The sequence below is a fragment of the Culex pipiens genome, chromosome 1, assembly GCF_016801865.2.
Source record: "Culex pipiens pallens isolate TS chromosome 1, TS_CPP_V2, whole genome shotgun sequence".
Taxonomy (NCBI): domain Eukaryota; kingdom Metazoa; phylum Arthropoda; class Insecta; order Diptera; family Culicidae; genus Culex; species Culex pipiens.
The window spans coordinates 107,226,653-107,245,573 of NC_068937.1; the positions used below are offsets into that span (position 1 = coordinate 107,226,653).

General features: G+C 41.8%; 1 protein-coding gene and 1 long non-coding RNA gene across 2 annotated transcripts; both read left to right on the forward strand.

The window, feature by feature from the left end:
* Positions 1-2,377: 2,377 nt before the first annotated feature.
* LOC120420725 (homeotic protein empty spiracles-like) lies at positions 2,378-16,789 on the forward strand. The gene is made up of 3 exons (XM_039583822.2): positions 2,378-3,547; positions 14,250-14,404; positions 15,706-16,789. Exons 1-3 carry the CDS (start codon positions 2,833-2,835, stop codon positions 15,907-15,909), a joined length of 1,074 nt encoding a protein of 357 aa, XP_039439756.1. The 5' UTR covers positions 2,378-2,832; the 3' UTR covers positions 15,910-16,789.
* Positions 9,950-10,340, forward strand: LOC120420727 (uncharacterized). Its single transcript, XR_005605892.2, has 2 exons — positions 9,950-10,050; positions 10,114-10,340. It is a non-coding gene; the product is annotated as an uncharacterized LOC120420727 (long non-coding RNA).
* Positions 16,790-18,921: the final 2,132 nt, after the last annotated feature.

The following is an 18,921-nucleotide window of genomic DNA, read 5'->3' on the forward strand; positions in this document are numbered from 1 at the left end:
AACATTCAATAGAAACAGTCATTTTTCCTTAAGTCAATGTACCATTGACCGGAGGAGTATGCAATAAGAATAGAATGGAAAAAAAAATGAATTCCATTAGAGTAGAGAAAAATAATGAGAAGTAGATTGTTAATCAAAATTTCAATAATAGTTTATCAGTTTTTCTAACTAAATTTTGTAATATTTTCATTCGCTGTAATAATTATTTTTTTTTTATTTTGAAAAGCATAATTTTAAATAAAATGAAATGAAGCTTGAATCAGCTTGGTTCATTCAAGACTAAATGATAAGTATTTTTGATCTATAAAATCACCTTTTAAGAACATTTCAGATTTTTGCTAAGTTCTGTTTAATTTTAACGATATTTGATTATTTGGGTGGATGGTTCCGTGAAAGTTAAAAAATACCACTTTTTTTGTTTTCTGTTCTGAGTTTGAATAAAAATTTGAAGATTTCGTTACATATTGTATTATTGTTGCATCTTGATTTCAATTTTAGTTTTTGAAAAGTGAGAATATGTTTGTCCTACATTTCAAAAATAAATAATGAGCCCATCCATATACCACGTGGATTTTTTTTTTTTTTTGAAATTAAGAAAAATAAAATTGTGTCATGTTCAAATTTTGTGAAGAATTTTTATAAGCTTATTGCAAAATAGTATATAATGAACCAAAAAGCAGTTTCTGTTATTTTCACATAAGATTTTCACGGTTATTTTAACAATTTTCACTTTCCGCGAAATTTCCGTGAAATTTAGTGTTTTGAAATTAGGGTGAAATTTGCAATTTTTGAGCGTGAAAAATCCCTAAGCGTACCGATCAGTGATCACAAAATTCAGAAATTGGAAAAGAAATCCAAAAAGTTCATCAAATAGATATATAAAACAACTTTTTTTAAATCTATTTTTGATAAAACAATTTATGTCTCCTGACTGTTGAGAATTGCTTAAATAAGAAGAGATCAAATTTCTAATACAGTCCAGACTCGATTATTCCAAAGGAAAAAAAAATTCACTTCGGATAATCAAAAATTATGATAATCGAATTTTAATCGAAACTTCGGATAATCGAGGCTTAAGATAATCGAGTCTGGACTGTATTCCATTGGTCTTGCTACTTTATTCGCTTATGATCAATTCTCAGAATAAAGGTTTTTTTTTTCAAAAACTAGGAATATTGTTTTGAAACCAAGTTTTTTTATCATAAGACTTAGCTCTTTTGAAATTTCTAAAATAAAAAAAAACACATTAAGAAGAATGTGTAAAAAAGTATCTCAAACATCTATTGGAAAAACAAAAAAAAACTTTCGAGAAAATTCAATCCACTTGCATTTTTTTCTCTCGAACATTCTGTAGACTATCCGACGGCATTCTCTCAATCAGGGCACTTTTAAATCTCACACAATCTTCATACCGTGAGAACGCTGCAGCACACATCATCGTCGATGGCCCCAAAAGTTTAATTGGCAATCTATCACATTTTAATCGTCGTAATTCGTCGTTGCGTTCACAACGCACAACCGGTAACGCAAAAAAAAGATAAATAACGCGATTTAACGCACACGTGTATGTGCGAGAGAAAGAGAGAGTGTAATTAATCAAACGAGCGCAACACAAAAAAAATCTTCTAGCTCTCGCTGCTCTCATTACAATCCTATTATACTATGGTTCATAATTCTCATCCGAAAAAATGCCCGGTTTGCTCTGTCTCTGTTAATAAAAATCACAACCCAACCCGATCGTGAGCGATGGGATGGGAAAATCGAACGCGGATAAAAAAAGCAGATAATAATAATGAAAATAAACACAAATAGGGTACACCAATTATCGAATGGACTTATAACAAGCTCCTAATAATATATAATAAATAAAGTAAACATCTACCACTACCGAACCGAGGCTAGCAGGAAAATAAAGAAAAAGCACATCTCAAACAAGAAGCTGTAAATGGAAAGTACATTAACACGAACAAAAGCTAAATGAGAGACTTCCATTCAGTTTAAATTGATATCGCTGGGAGAGCGAGAGTGAGAGAGAGCAAGGGTGGCAGCCATCGAGCGCGCGAACGAGCTGGCATGAACATCATAAACATTTAATTTGCTGCTCACCCCACCTCGTTATGTACACACATAACGTTAAGCTACTTAACACACCACTCTAGACTAATGGGCAGACAGCGTGGAAACCTCGAGGAGACGAATAATCCCTGGTGGTTGTTGTGTGCTGGCGCAAAGCGCACTTGGATCCACAGTTCGAACTACGAAGGGTAGCACGATAAGCCACGCCCACTGCGATTTCCTTGCGCACGCTCTCACCACGACTACTGCGATCTGCGTTGATATTGGTGAAACCGAAGCGTTATGTGCGCGGTCCGGTGCTATGTGGCCAGCGGGATAGGTTGCGGCAAGTTGCCCTACCAGTTTTCATTCCGTGTTCAGCGTTCGTTGAGCGAAGTTGTCGTGTACGTCTGTGCTGCCCGAGTGTTCGTTTTCGTGTGTTCGTTTCTTGTTCTTGACGCCTCTTGAAGTCTTCATCCCGAGTTCGCGCGTTCTCGCTCTCGCTACCGCTTCCGCTCGTGTGTTGGTTGAAGAAAGTGTTACACAAACCTTGAACAACGGCTAAATCCACACGCTAATTGGTGTGGCCTGGTGATTGATGATCACGCAATCGTGTTAGTGTTTTCGAAATATAGTTATAGCGTTTTGGGCCTGACCTGTGGAAATAAGTCAATCAGCGGAGAAAGTTTGCAAACGCACAGTGATTAGCGGCGTAACGCGAAGAATTTTATGTGATTTTCGGTGTTTGTAAAAGTTGCGAAAATTTCGACCTACAAAATGCCGACGCTTCAGCCCCGCATAGGATTTAGTATTGACTCTATAGTTGGGAACAGTACGCCCAAGTCGCCGCCGCATGCGATCACCAAGGTGGACGGATCGCAGCGATCGCCGAGTCCACCGCAATCGTACTCGGTGCGGCTGAACCGGCTGCAGAGCCTGTCGCCGCCGCACAACTACAGCATCACCCGGTTGCCGGAATCACCGCAAAGTATCGAGTCGCAAACCCGGCTGGAAATGCACCAGACGACCACCAGCCCTGGCCTGCAAGCCCGACTGACCCCCGACGAGCACCTTCAGCCCGCCCCCAAAAGACCGTGCAGCTCTTCGCCACCATCCTCACCAGTCGGACCGATGCCACCCCTGAACAATCCCGCCGGACCCATCGTCGTTCCCGGACTTCCCGCCGGCCTGATACGACCCTTCCCCGTGAGTCCACCCCAGCAGCAGCAGCAGCCCCCGCAGAACCCGGACATCAAGACGCTCCCTCCCTTCATGCACACCCCGGAAATGGTCCAGGCCGCCCACAACCAGCACTTCCTCGCGGCACAGTTCCAAGCGGCGGCCCTCGCACATGCCCAAGCCGGTCAGCCATTCCCGCCGCATCCGGCTCACCTGCACAACCCAAACATGCCACCTCGCGATAGCTACCCGCTGTACCCGTGGTTGCTGAGTCGCCACGGCCGCGGCGTGTTCCCCATTGGATTCCCTGGCAGTAAGTACCGATTTTCTCCTTCCGTAGTTGCAAAGCGATCGTAACTTCCATCTCCACAACCTCTCAGAAAAAGAATTAAGATTAGGAACTCGATTTTAATGTGAAGTCAGTGTGAAGGATACGCCATAAGCAAGCGATACGACCAATCTCTGTTGTTGTAACAATACCCGTTTTGTCATTGTTCTCATGCCCGCCATAATCTGTTCAACCACTGGAGACGGCGCTATCCGTTCCGCTCTGGCTTAATAAGCCGTCCGGAGGAGATTGACGACCCATTAAAAACCGTCGCGGCGCGGCTTATTTTATTTCCTTCTACACCAGAACCGACTAAGAAACGGTAACCAATTTTAATGGCCTATTTAACAAATTAATCGCTCCCTCACCCTCTCAACTCTCCTCCGTCGGAGGAGCCCCGCGCGATTCCCCATCATTCCCTCAGTGTGGGTTGATTATTAATTACTTAATTTTCGACCGTCCCGGGATCACCTGAAATGCGCTCAACTTCTCAAGCTCCGACGATTCCATAACTCTTCGGGGCCGCACACATGCTGTGCGCCAAATGGCAAACAGCGCCTTAGAAGATTCCTTTGTTGGAGGAGCAAGATCTCGGCAGGACTTTTCTGGTTCGAAACGATGAGAGCGAGAAGTGTTTAAGTAGCCTATTGTTGGGCGGACTTCTTTAGAAAAGAATAACACACAGTTTTGTGTGTTTGAGCTGGCTTTTATAAGTCATCTTGCACCTACTGATCCGCATTTCGGTCGGCCTTCTGTGGAGAATTCCTCTGAAAAGAGCCCGGGGAAGGACGGACAAGCGAGATGATGATTTTGGGCACTTAATTGGAAACTGATCAACACACACGAGCACATTCTCCGCTGCGGCGGCGCGTTCGCTCGAAATGTCATAAAACAGCTTGATTGTGTGGATTTCTGGGAAAAAATGGTTTGTTTTTATGGGATTTTTACCTTCATCTCTCTTCAGAGCAGGAGAAAGAGGCTCAACTTTTTATTAGCAAACACACGAGACTTGGGAATAGACGAACCCAGGGTCGTAAACTCATCACTACGAGCCCAAATTAGATCCAATTCGGTATGACATTTATATCGATGCCTTTTGTGTACGTCGTGGCACTTAATTACCATGTTTCATTGTTGAGCACGGCTTGAGGCCGCGCGCGGGAACTCATAACTGTCACTCTTGATCGAGAGGAAGAGAGCTGGTCAGAGACGATTTATGGCGCCATGAAACGCGAGAGGATGGGCAGGTGGATTAAGTCGTATCAATTTGTTTGTGTTTGGCGATGAAAGTTGTAATTTGAGCTAAATTCGGCTTATTTCTGAACTTGAAATTTATTGAAAATAGAGACATTTATCGACATTATGCAATCAAAACCCACTGCATTTTACTCATAAATGAGTGTTTCGGTGTAAACGTACATGTTTTTCGTGTAATAAACAAACAGCTGTCAAAATTGGCTCTGCAGTCTGCGCAAGAATACAGATTGTCGAGGGAAACAGATTGGCCAATGTTTGACGGATCCAAACGCGCTGGACACCAACCGCCCTTTACGCCCAGCAAAACTGGCAGTGTTGCAAGCGCAAAACATACGTTGCCAGTGCCGATTTATTTTACATCGACCAATCTGATTTCCTCGACAATCTGTACCCAAAACACAACCAAATTTGTTTTGAGCTATCAGGTCGTAACAGTCAAAAGCTCAGATGTCAAAAGCTTGGAACCATGTGCTCGGAAACCATCAATCAATTGGGTTGAAATGTCAACATCAGTTTGACTACTGGTTTTGACATCTGAGTGTTTTTTTTTTAATTCATATAGATTAGAATTAGCGAGCATTCCAATTAGTAATCATTTGAAAAAACGAAATTTTTATTAACTTTTTTGCAAAATACTGACCTCATTAAAAACTTTCAAATTATTTAGCAAAATCATAATTAAAGTAGTTTTTTACCACGCCTTTTAGTCCAGATATTTAAAACGTTGATGATTACGGTTCAAAGCATAATATATTTACAAACACGATTATCGATTCTTATCTTCATTAATTTTCAAATTACCAGGACACGGCCAAAACTCAGTCCAGTCCAATTACTTCACGCTCCCAGCTCACATCTTCTTCCTTCCCCCAACTAAATTAATATAATCACGTGTAAAATTCGGCCAATTTCGCTCACCCCTCGTTATCGCACTACTCACAAGAGAAAAATCGCTCCCTCCTTCACTCTCACTCACTCCCAAGAAGTCACGTATCAGTTCGACCCGGCCCTATAATAAGCAGGTTGCGAGACGAAATCAAACATAAAACTGCTCGATTTCATTGCCACTGATAAGCAAGCAACGCAGCAAATCGAGTTTGACTTTTTCGAGAAGGCGAGGGGCGGTCCGAATTATGCTGCGCAAACTTATTACCGTGTTAATTTAGGTTCGATGGTCGGTATGAGTTGGGGAACAGTACAAAATTTCCTCAAAAATATCATCAAAGTTTTGAGAAGCTAAAAATTAAAAAATAAATAAATAAATAGGGCATTATGCCCTTTGCTGACTCCGGAGTGATGAGATCTGACGAAGTTTTTTTGTGATGAGAGAGAGGGTAAAAAACGCAAGAGCGCGCTCTCATCACTTCAAGTGATGAGCTCCGACGGCTCATCAGAACCGCTCGTTTCAGCACTAAAATCTGTTTATTTCGACAGTGTGCAAGCTCATGTTCCCTTATTTCTGTCACCTCCGCCGTAAACACCTCAACCGCGAACCACATGCAAAAGTTAATTAAAAGTGCGAACGCAAATTCTGCACACCTCTCCTACCACCTTGGTCGCCTGCTCTCTTCTCATGGTCAACTCCAGCACATAATAAAAGCCCATTTATCGCTAATTTATCACTTGCGCGCCGAGAGAGCCCCCGATCGATCGATGATTAACACCCGGGTCTAGAGTAGCAGTAGCCCCCTCTCCAGAAGGCCGCTGGACAGACGGACGAATTTATACGCGTTTTTAACGACCTGGCCGAGTGATAATTTATGCCCCACCCCTCCCGTTTTCTGGACCCAACCGGCGAGGGTTGATGGCCCCGCAGTTGGACTTCCGTTCCCTGCCCTTCCAGAGTGACCGTCTTAATGCGCAAGAATTTTAAGTACGCAATTACGTATACGAAACAACGTAATTGCGTCACGTCGTCGCCGAATTGGGCGGCCCCTCGGCGCAGAGAACCCGAGACCCCAGCGTTATGATCTCTCTCGCGTGATGATGGTCCCTGGCCGGAGTCCGATCGTCCATCATAAGCTTGTTAGTAAATTATCACATCGCGCAAAAAGTAAACTCATAAACATTAGGACATAATGGAGGCAAGCGTAGAAAATCGTGAAGATGTGATTATACCTTCATCGTGTTCTCTCCTCTCCTGTCTGCTGGGTTCGCGTCCCGGCTGGAATGCCAAACGAAATTTGAATTGTAGCCGAGGGGTGTGCAAATTACCTGGTGGTGCCTCCTCGCAAACCCCGGGATCGCCACACAAACCTTTCGGGGCCTGGTAGTTATTACCCCGACTTTTCTCGCATTCTTCCCTCCTTGCGTTCGGGTTTATCACCTCGAACGCCCGCAGGGTCCCAAAAAACAACAACGGCGGTGGACCCCTCGCCGACAGTGGCGTTCGTGCGGAGGGCGGGAGGGGCGCGCAAAAACTCCACAGGGCTCTGCAGATTTAACAATTCATAACATATTTGACTGCAGCATAAATTATATGATTTAGTATTTTAATTTAGGAGATTTTACACGAAATGACGAGCCTAACAAGCGCGAATAAGTCGATGAAAAGGTCCACAAGAGGTCCCGGTAGGAGGGGGCGCTCACAAAACAAATGGGGCCCTTGCGATGTAGAATGAATGAAAATGGAAGAAGAGAAGAAAATATTTAAAACAACTCAAAATCACCTCGTGGCGATGATATAAATTAATAAGATTTTATATATGGGTTCTGGGGGCTTCCGCGGGCCCCTCGTCGTCGAACACGAAGTGACGGGCGGGTAGGGCACGCGGGGTCTTGTTGTACCACTGATCCGACGCTTCTGCGAAGGCAGCGGCGAAGAATTATGCCTGATGATACACCTCTCACTCGAGGTACAAATATGCCGAGCGATCTCGGGTTCACCACATGGCACAAGAAAGGGCTGAATGGAGTGTCTGATCGGATCTTCCGAGGGGTTCCCGAAGTGGTGCGCGATAATATCGCGTAGATTAATTTCCTTCCCGAACGTGATGTGACGCTAGTCCAATAGACTAACTAATTATTCATTTTTGTTGTAGTTTTCGCTTGTTCAAGTGCGCATTTTGAGTTTGCACACCGTGAAAAATCTTCCATTCTCTTCACCGATTTTAGCGCCCCTAGCGACTTTAAATTCAATTGAACGTAAACATTCCTACTTCGCTACCATCTGTGCAGAAAATCTGCGTGTAAACGTCATCTCGGACACGCATGCAAACACACAATCGTGCCCTATTACCATATTGATGACGCCGTCGGCTTCTCCTCCCCCGTCGAGACTCGAACCCGGCCTCGCTTACATCGCTGGCGCGCGCCTCTCTACCTCTAATGTAGGTTTATTTTATGCGTTTTTAATTGTATCTCTAACCATGCGAACGTAAACAGACCATGCAGCTCGTGCGAAATCAATCGTTTTCCGCCGGCGAAGCCGCGTTCATTTTCTCGTAATTAACCTGACATGTTTTGTATACACAAACAACCCTACTCAGGTACATAAATACAACAACAACAGCAGTTAACAAACATGCGATCATCAGCGTCACACACACACACTCACGCACACGTGGCCTTTTTGCGCCGACGACACCCACGCCACCTTTGATCGCGAAACTTCAAGCAGGGCGCAGCAATTGACAACCGACGAAGAAGCTTCGAGCTGGGTGATCTCAACCATAGATTATTAATTACCTAGATGTCTCACTTTGGGATTTTTCCATACATCAAGTTGGCGACACCCCTTTAGCGCTCCGAGCGCCACCACAGTCAAGTTACAGGTACTAAATTTTCAAACAAAATCATAGTACTCTGTGCTAGTTTGATGTTTGTTTTGTTTCTGTCAAAGTGTCACGATATTCCACACGCGCTTTTACAATTTGCTTTTCTGTCGTCGATTAATCGCGAAAAAATAGGAATACATGGCGGACAAGCGCCAACAGCGCAAGTGGCAGCGGTAGCAGAAGTGGCTAGTCCAGGAGATACCAAGCAGCAAACCAAAACAAAGGAACATTAAGAGGACACGCTGAACCACCTCAAGCCGATCATGGACAGTGCCCACTTGGTGGCAAAACCGTTGCAGTTTTGCGCCGCTCTCGTAGTTAGAGGGTGACGATTCTCGAGATTTTCAATTTCCCGGGAATCGAGAGTTGAACTTGGCAATTTCCCGGGAATTCCCGGGACCCGGGAGTTTTTTTTACTACGCCAACAGTGTCAAAAATTTAAAATGAAAAGTAATAAATTTGTTTCTTTAAAATGAATTCAGTTACTGTTAATTCATACTAATTCTATGAAACGTTAATTTAAACAGCCTCATTGTTTTGAGGAACTCGTGGAACTATATAAAACTTCTTTTGATTTTTTTTTTCTGAATCTGCAAAAACAAAATCGTTGGTTTAGTTTTTTTAAGACTCAAAATTGTAGTTTAAAATATTTACGAATCTTAATTCGCACTGAGTGATTGTGAAACTTGTTATTAGATTTTTGTAAAAAAAAATAACTAATATAGCTTATATATAATTTCTCACTATCGGGAATTTTGCAATATGATAAACATCGACTCAAAACAACAATTTAATTTTTTTAATTTTTTAGTTCAACATTAAATATTCATTGAAAAAATATTTACAGTTATCAGGAAAACCCAAATGTTCACAAAAAAACTAGATTGGATTGTTATGCTCAAGAGAAGATATGGAAATTAACTTAACTTGAAAAAGCTTTTCCCTTTTACAAATAATTCGAAAAAATAATATTTGAAAATAAAACATTTGATATTATACTTGGGGTGTAACTGCTAAATAATTTTTAAGGTTAATTTTTGGGTCCACCTTTTTTGGCTTCTCTAAATTATAGTTATTGGAATTTTCGACAAGTTAAAATTTACACTTTCTGAATAAGAAGATAAGAGAAACATTGGTTTATTCGAACTTGAATATCAAACATAGGACATTCAATGTTCTAAACAATTTTGAATTTTTAAAATATTTTTTTTTCTGATTAGTTTACATAATTTTGCTTCGATATTTATAAGTTTAAATTTCCCGGGAGTCTCGACCGAATTTCCCGGGAATCGAGAGGTCCAAAAATGGTCAATTTCCCGGGAAATTTTTCCCGGGAATTCCCGCTCGTCACCCTCTACTCGTAGTGTTCCCCACCGGACGGTTGAAACGTGAAGTGTGGTGCACCGACGTTGAGCGAATTCAGCAAAATTCTGATCTTCTAGAAGATGAATGAAGGTTAGTTTCAAAACAGCATCGTGAAGTCTAGTGTGTGAAGATGACTCATTTTGCTTTTTCCAGATAAGAAAAAACTTCAAAGCTTCTGCCAGAACGCAGCCGTGAATCTGACTAGCATCAAGTCGAATCCAGCAATGGTATCGCCGGACGTGTTTCGATTAAAGAAGTGCCACTAAACTATCTGGCAGGCTCGACATGTTAAGAGAAACAGAACCCTTTTATCGTGCGATTAGACAATCTTTTCAAGGAGTTTATTATTGAATGATTAAATATTTACAAAAATAAAAAAACTGCGACAAAAAGCCTTGTTTATTTTGTGATCCTTTTGCCAACAGGCAGGATAAAGCAGAAACTGTGTTTCGTCGTAGAATCCAGCAAATCCAGCATGTTTCTTTTTTTAAATTGACCGTGTGTTCCCGTTCGTTTTCCTCCGGTTTTTGAGAGCCCAGGCAAAGGAAGGCTGCGCGCTGAAGAATCGTCCGCTATCTATTGGTGGCTGGAATGGCGGAATGATTGGCAAGGTAGATTTTCCAGTACCCATTTTGTTGTCAAACTTAATTCTATTCACTTGCTGACACGTCTCCATGCCTAACGGTTCGCACCACCGAAGGAATCGGTTCCGTCCATGTGATTTGTGGGGAGCCCGAATCCGAGGAATTTTATAAGATTTTAAAACCGACGACCAATGTTTTCCAGTACCGCTGTTGTTGACAGAAAACAAACAACTTGAAAAGCAACAGTTGCTACGATGCCACCGAACCAATTGAACTGAAACTGGGGAGAATTTTTTACTCTGCATTCCCAAAGGGGTACACCCAAAATTAGTACCTGTGAATTGCCACCAGGTGCAATTTTGGCGTGGCGGTAGTGTCGCCAGCCTCAACAGGGGAGTGGCGTATCTATATATATTTAGTCTATGTCTCAACGGTAGGCCCGACAGTGTCAAGCGGCACAGATCAGCAGCTCCCCTGGAGCTGCGAACGCCATTGAATTTCACACGACTGTGGAATTTTAATAGCTCCTTTATAGCGGAAAGTAATGCACAGTAAGAAATGTCAAAAAATGGCTCAGTCGTCTCGCGCGCGCGCGCCACTCCCAACCCGCATCAGCCTCGGTTCAAACCCAGCGCTTGACATTTCTCAAACAGTTTTTTCACTGTGCCCCACACACCTCACCACTTAATTGAAACTAGAGGGTGACGAGCGGGAATTCCCGGGAAAAAATTCCCGGGAAATTGACCATTTTTGAACCTCTCGATTCCCGGGAAATTCGGTCGAGACTCCCGGGAAATTAAAACTTATAAATATCAAAGCAAAATTATGTAAACTAATCAGAAAAAAAAATTCAAAATTGTGATGAACATTGAATGTCCAATGTTTGATGTTTAAGTTCGAATAAACCAATGTTTCTCTAATCTTCTTATTCAGAAAGTGTAAATTTTAACTTGTCAGAAATTACAAAAACTACTATTTAGAGAAGCCAAAAAAAGGTGGACCCAAAAATTTACCTTAAAAATTATTTAGCAGTTACACCCCAAGTATGAAATCAAATGTTTTATTTTCAAATATTATTTTTTCTAATTATTTGTAAAAGGGAAAAGCTTTTTCAAGTTAAGTTCAATTTCCATATCTTCTCTTGAGCATAGCAATCCAATCTAGTTTTTTGTGAACATTTGGGTTTTCCTGATAACTGTAAATATTTTTTCAATGAATATTTAATGTTGAACTAAAAAATTAAAAAAAAAACAATTTAATTTGTTGTTTTGAGTCGTTGTTTATCATATTTCAAAATTCCCGATAGTGCGAAATTATATATAAGCTATTTTAGTTATTTTTTTTACAAAAATCTAATAACAAGTTTCACAATCACTCAGTGCGAATTAAGATTCGTAAATATTTTAAACTACAATTTTGAGTCTTAAAAAACTCAAGAAACGATTTTGTTTTTGCAGATTCAGAAAAAAATAATCAAAAGTTTTATATAGTTCCTCGAGTTCCTCAAAACAATGAGGCTGTTTAAATTAACGTTTCATAGAATTAGTATGAATTAACAGTAACTGAATTCATTTAAAAGAAACAAATTTATTACTTTTCATTTTAAATTTTTGACACTGTTAGCGTAGTAAAAAAAAACTCCCGGGTCCCGGGAATTCCCGGGAAATTGCCAAGTTCAACTCTCGATTCCCGGGAAATTGAAAATCTCGAGAATCGTCACCCTCTAATTGAAACGAATTATCTAAACAAAGTGAACTTTCTTCACCGCCGCTGCCGCGGCTCGAACTTCATCGTTTAAGCGCAAGTTTTCCGCAATTGCCGCGCAGTTAATGTAGTCACGACGAAGACGAAGTTTGGCGGCGCGGGAACGCGCGCAGGAAATGGTCGGAAAATTAAGGAAAATAGCTCCGCCAAAAGCTCCCGCGTGTTGTGTTACGAGTCGGATTGGCGCGGATGATATGATTATTTTAATTGAATTAACCTTTGCCATTTTCACCTTTTTTCGAGGTGTTTGCGTAATTTTTGACGGTTCTTGGGGAGGAGTAGTACTGTGTTAGAAATTTGAGTTCTGGCCGGATGCGAACTGTTTTTAGAACTGTCAAGTGCCCTTCAAATTTATATTTTCTCTGGAGCCACCAAATTACCCATGAATAAGTCCCAAATTCGTTGGAATTTTTAGTGCCCTGAAAATTTCGGTGTTTTTGGAGTCGCATTTGAGGTTTTACTGAATTAATCTCTAAAAATGTTGATACAGTCTAGTGCCTTTAAAAATGTAAGTGCCCTTCAATTAAAGAAGTTTCAAGTTTATAATTTTTACTGGATAAGCTGGTAAAAAGTAAAATGTGCCTTGTGCCCCTCTAATAATGGTAATCTCTGGAGCCACAAAAATACAAATCCTCACTAAATTGGCCCTTATATTTGAGAAGCTTCTAGATTAGATCAAATGGTATTTAATTGCCTTGTGCCCCTCAAATGTAGGTCATCTCTGGAGCCACCAAAATATTAATTTTCGTGGATAGCCCCTAAAGTGCCCCTCAATTATTATTCTTCTGTGGAACCACTAAAATCAAGATTTCCTCTAAATAAGCTCCAAAATCGATGGAAATATTCAGTGCCCCTCAGGTATTGGTGTGCTCTCGAGCCACCAAAATTTGACTTTTATCAAAGTTTCAAATCAGGGATCCAAAACCGTTCAAATTTGTTGGTGCCCTCAAAAATAAGATCTTTTTGGGCCGCTACTAGTTGAATTAATCCTTCACAGTCTCGCAGACATAACCGAGCACCCCTCCCTCCCCCGTAGTGGTGGTAACGTGTTAATTTGTATCGACTTAATTAAAACGTAATTAGTAGTACCCCCGCGCGAGAGTCTGCAAAGTCTGGGGGCTAATCGCGCCCGAGCGGAAACCGACTAACCAGCTCGAAAGGTCGCACAGTTTAGTGGCCTTTTGGCTGGTAGGAGTCCTCCTGCTGATTGCCTTTTAATTGGGCGCGCTCCTTCTTTACTCCGCCGGTCCCACTAGGTGGTGGCGAGCTTGACTGGTTCACACTTCAACGAGCCCTCCGCGACTAGAAGCCGGGGCTTTGATTGAGGCAAACAATTCATGAAAGTTGTAAATTATCGGCAAAATGAACTTCAATTAAAAAATCATTTACGCATGCAAGTCTCGCGGGTCTTGGGGGACGAGGGTGGCGTCAACTGGCGTCGCCACAGTCGTTCATATATCGCGCGCTCGTGTATGTGTGTTATTACCCTTAATAAGAAGCTTTCGCTTGTTTTATACCCCGGCTATGTACTTTTGAACACTTGTCTGGCTGCACGATTGCCTGCACTTACATCACACTCGTGTGGTGTACAAAAGCCAGCAGCTTTGGCAGCGACCAACGTGCTGAAGCCCATAATATATTTGCCGTAATGATATATAATTATTTAATTACCTGGTGCCTTTTGGTATGTTGGCAGCAGAGTGTACCTTGGGAAGGCACACCAACAACAACAACCGAACCAAATGCCGTTTTCGTCGTTGATTACACCGTTTTCACTTGGCGCAAAATCGCAACGCAAATCAGCAGCTTGGTAATTCGAGGAATTTTCACCTAATCGATCCGCACCTAATTACACCACCACCCAAATCCCCCATTAGCCATCGCTTAAGGTGAAACTAGCAGCAAACACCTAACCGCATACCGATTTTCTTCTCTCCGCAGACTACCTCATCCCGTTCCGCAAGTCCAAGCGCGTCCGGACGGCGTTTTCGCCCTCGCAACTGCTGAAGCTGGAGCACGCCTTCGAGAGCAACCACTACGTGGTCGGCGCGGAGCGGAAGCAGCTCGCCCAGAACCTGAACCTCTCGGAAACTCAGGTAAATGTCGTTTTTTTCGCTGAGTGTTATTTTGAACTCGATCAATATCGGAATCCTTTGGGTCATTTGGTGTGATCGAGGTTGTGGGACCTTTGTATTGGTCTCTTCTTCGAGTTGAGACCACGGGGACATCCAACTAATGATCTGTATTGGTTTCGGTCGAGTTTGTAGCTCAAACGTTTACGAACTCACCCGTAACCAAAACTACTGGTCGGATGGATGTCCCCGTGGTCTCAACTTGAAGCTGACAGCTCAGCAAAGGTCCTGTAACCACTAACCGTCGATATTGATCGAGTTCAAACCCGTGCAACTAAGTATTATGGAAATCGACCAAGTTTAGCAGCAACTTACACGATGAAACAGTTGTTTCCCCCCAAATCGCTCGGAAGCCAATTATACGGGGCAAGCGTGAAGTAGAACAACCAAAAAATACACATTTTCCTCCCCGGTGAAACAATAACACAGGAAAAGGCAATTATATGCTTCTTCCGCTGCTGCCGCTTCCCAGACCAAACGAATTATGACACCCTGGTCACCTCTCTCTGTTTCGCACGTCTGACGTGTGCTCGCGCGGCCAAGTGTGACGTGGGGCTGACAAGCGCGCTGACATGATTGCTGAAAAATGTCGGTCGCGCCGTCGGTAGAAACGCTCCTCAACCGCGAGATATCAATCGCAGATCGCGAGATCAATCGCGCGGCGCGATGGCGACGAGATGTCATCGCGCGATGGCCGCAAGATGGCCGGGTTGTGATTTTTATCGCGTGTAATTTCCTGTGGCGGCCCGAATTTATTGCAAGGCAGGGAGGGAAAAGCGAACAAAGAAAAGTTATGGTAGTGGCAATTTCCAAATTTTATCACGTTTTTCCCCTCGGTTGAAATTGCACCCCTGGGCGCGCTGTAAATTGTGCGCCCCGGCAAACTGTCAGCGTTTCATTAGGGGGTCGTCGACTGTGTAGTAGGGATGAGGCACCCTTGAGCTATTAATTTGCTCAAGGACGAATGGCTATTAATCTTCTTTTGTAGCGAGGAATGTGAAAAACGATAATCAGAACATTAATTTAAAGACTTGATTTATCCAAGATAAAATTCAAAATGGCCGCTGCCAACACTGTTTTTGACAAATGCCACATGCTTACCTTTTTTGATAGTTTATCTTGGTGTTCTTTCGTCACCTTCGTCACCCAGAGATCGTGTTGCAAACTGAAACTTGACAATTGAAGTGGAATAACGACAAAATGTTGCATTAAATAGGAGTTTGCAAATTTCTAACCAATTTCTTCTCTCTCCTTCTCCTCAACAGGTCAAAGTGTGGTTCCAGAACCGGCGCACCAAGCACAAGCGCATGCAGCAGGAGGAGGGCAAATCGGGCGAGTCCAGCGACCAGAACCGCTCCTCGGCGAGTCCGGCGTCCGGCGGAAGCTGCCCGGAGGACGACGACGAGGACGAATTCATCGACATGGACGACTGCCCGAGCGACGAGGAGAACATGCACCACAATGCGTGAACAAACCCTTGACGAGGGAGAGCTGTGAGGAAGACATGTGCCAAATAGACTTACCCACACACACACACACTGAAGTAAAAGTTGAGGATGATTAATGGCGAGTGTGCGTGCGGCGTCCCAGCGAATTAGCGAAAAAGTATTAGCATTTTGTGCATGCATTCATGAGAGAGAGAGGAGCTGCAATTGTACCAGTGATTTGTTTTTAGCTATTTAGATCTTGTTTTTCGATTCATAATGAGAGATTTTATATTTTACTATTTTTCCGCGCCGAACCTAACCTTTAAACCCCCCGATAAGGCAAAACAAACAACGCAGACAGCGATCGATCAACCTAGGGAGAACAAAACGATTCTCGGTTGCGAAGCCGGCCATCCGGCCAGCAGTGATCGTGTTGTGTAGATAGGAAATCTGTATTGAATGTGTATATAATGAGTACTTAATAGCTATTTAATAACAGGAGGCTTAAATTGACTGTAATTTAATTTTTATTCTACCCCCACTCACACACACACACAACGAACCCCACCTTCCCCTAAATCCAAGAGTGAGAGAGCGGCATAAAGAAATGAAAGAGGGGAAAGAGTGAGATCTTTTCCAAGTGTGTACAGACTTGTATTTTCATCATTTAGTTTTTGTTGCGTTCCGTGCAAGGAAGCTGATGAGCTGAGGTAAACGACAGACAGGCAGCAGCAGCAGCAGAACAGCTGAAGCGCAGATGATGGATGTAGATTTAAATTAAGTGGCCGCGATGTAATGATGCATAAATGATATCGTTTGTGAAGCAATTATAACTACCCCGTAAGAATTCTCCTGATAAATTAAAAACAGAACAAAACAATTGTAGTGATAAAATGAATTAAAATAATCAAATGAAAAGAAATACCACTGTTGAAGTCTTCTGATGACCACCCCAAAATTATCTACAAATAAAAAAAGCCAAACACCTACTTGTAAACAGGATGTAGTACAACACTCAACCCCCGGTAGTTGGTTACTTTTTCGTTTGATACTTTTTAGTTTGTACCCCGTTGGTTTGACAATGTCAAACTAAAAAGTGACGAACATTTTTCTCGAAATTGAGCAGTTCCTGGTATTATTTCAGTAAAGTTCCTAAAATTTACATTTTTTGACTTACTGAATGATCGACTTTCACTTACGACAGCAGTAAATTTTTTTAGCAAATTTTCAATTTAAGTTAGTTTCAATTTTTTGTCGTTGCAAAATACTAATGCTTTAGCATAAAAATGCTACAGTGAAACCTCTTTTAACGCGGTGGCGTTACGCTTTTTATTTCGTCGATTTTTCTCAGCCCTCTGGCACCACTGTAAATGCCTAGAACGTTTGACAGTCACCAAAACCTTGAAGAGCCCACGCATTAGTATGTGTGAAGAGCCCACCATAAACAATGCTTTGGATTAGTGTGTGTGAAGAGCCCACCATAAACAAAGCCTAGGATGAAGTAGTATTGGTGACGTCTGATTGTTTACATCGAAATTAGGAAATGGCGAATGCGAAAGAGTTTAATAAACAAAATATTTTTGTGTTGAAAATCGTTGAAAATGTCGACACAAATGGTCACGTTTATATTGGTCATATTTTCGGACGTAAAACATGTGTGTAGAGACCGGAAACGGGAAGTGGTAGGACGAGCTGCCGGAAACGGGAAGTGGCGGAACGAGCAGCCGGAAAGGCGGAAGTAATTTTACCTCTTCCAAAGACCGGAACTGGTGCTTGTTGTTTAGAGCAAGAATCCGACTAATTCAAGATTGAGGAAACCTTGGAATCTACGCGGAAGGAACATTATTTCAATGGCCTTGGTCATGCAGATAGTTTAACATGTAAAAAGTACACAATTTAAGAAATGTCTGTGCACTTTGTTTTTTTTTTTCAAAATCTGACAGCAGGCACTTTTCTTCTTTGTTTTCTTGATGCTCGTCCACGAATATTTTGGTTTCATAAACATGGCGGCAGTGACAGAGGGCTGATTTTTCTTAAACCATACAATATTTTTGCAAGCTTCAAAAAGCGTTTTGTAGATCTGAACAAAACCTAAACTGTCACTTTTTACAAGGCGTGAGCACGCACACTGTCAAAACTAACGTTTGATAGTGTGTGTGAACTCCGTGTAAAAGAGGTGTCAAACAAAAAAGTGACCCCGTTCGTTTGACAACAGTTAGTGTCAAACCATCGGGGTTTGAGTGTTGTATATTATGAAACGAGATGCAAAATGGTGATTTGGAAAATTGATCAAATAAACAATCAATCAATCAATCGTACATTGAAGTCTTTTCGCGATTTTTTAATTTAATTTTATTGATTTGTATGAAACTTTGTTCACAATTATGCTTCAAAAAATATGTTTAATAATTTTTGCGATCTAAATCATCGTTCCAACTTGGGCGAATTTTTTTTACACGCGCAAAAAAGATGGAACGACGTTTATAACCGCGAAAATACAGATTTCATTAAATCAAGATCTGCAAAGTTCTAGGATCATCAAGACTGCCAATGTTCGCCTAAATGCCCCTTTGGGGCTGAATCGAAAATTGGTTTCTTCAGCAACACATTTTTTGGGTCCCTTTTAGGGTCCCAAACAACCTCTCAAAATTTGGGAGCGATTGGTTAAGCCCACGATTGGCGCAAAGCGAATTAAATTTGTATGGAAATTACTATGGGAAACACGCATTTTCACATTTTTGAAATTACAAAATTCATGTTTTATTATTTAATGAAACTAACACCATAGAAGTATAGCCCTCAATGTCCTTAACAACTCTCTCGAAGACAGTATGGTGCTAACTTGCTTCTAACAAAAGTTAAACGTTACTTAATCCACCTTTGGGTGGTTGGTGCCTTCCTGATATTGATTTATCAAAATATTTGAGATTCAGCCTCAAAAAAGCTTGTAAATAACACTGAATTGTTTATAACTTTTGATAGGGTGGTCAGATCCTCAATTTCTTGGACTCGTTGGAACCCCTAAAATTGTTTTTGATATTAATAAATTATGAA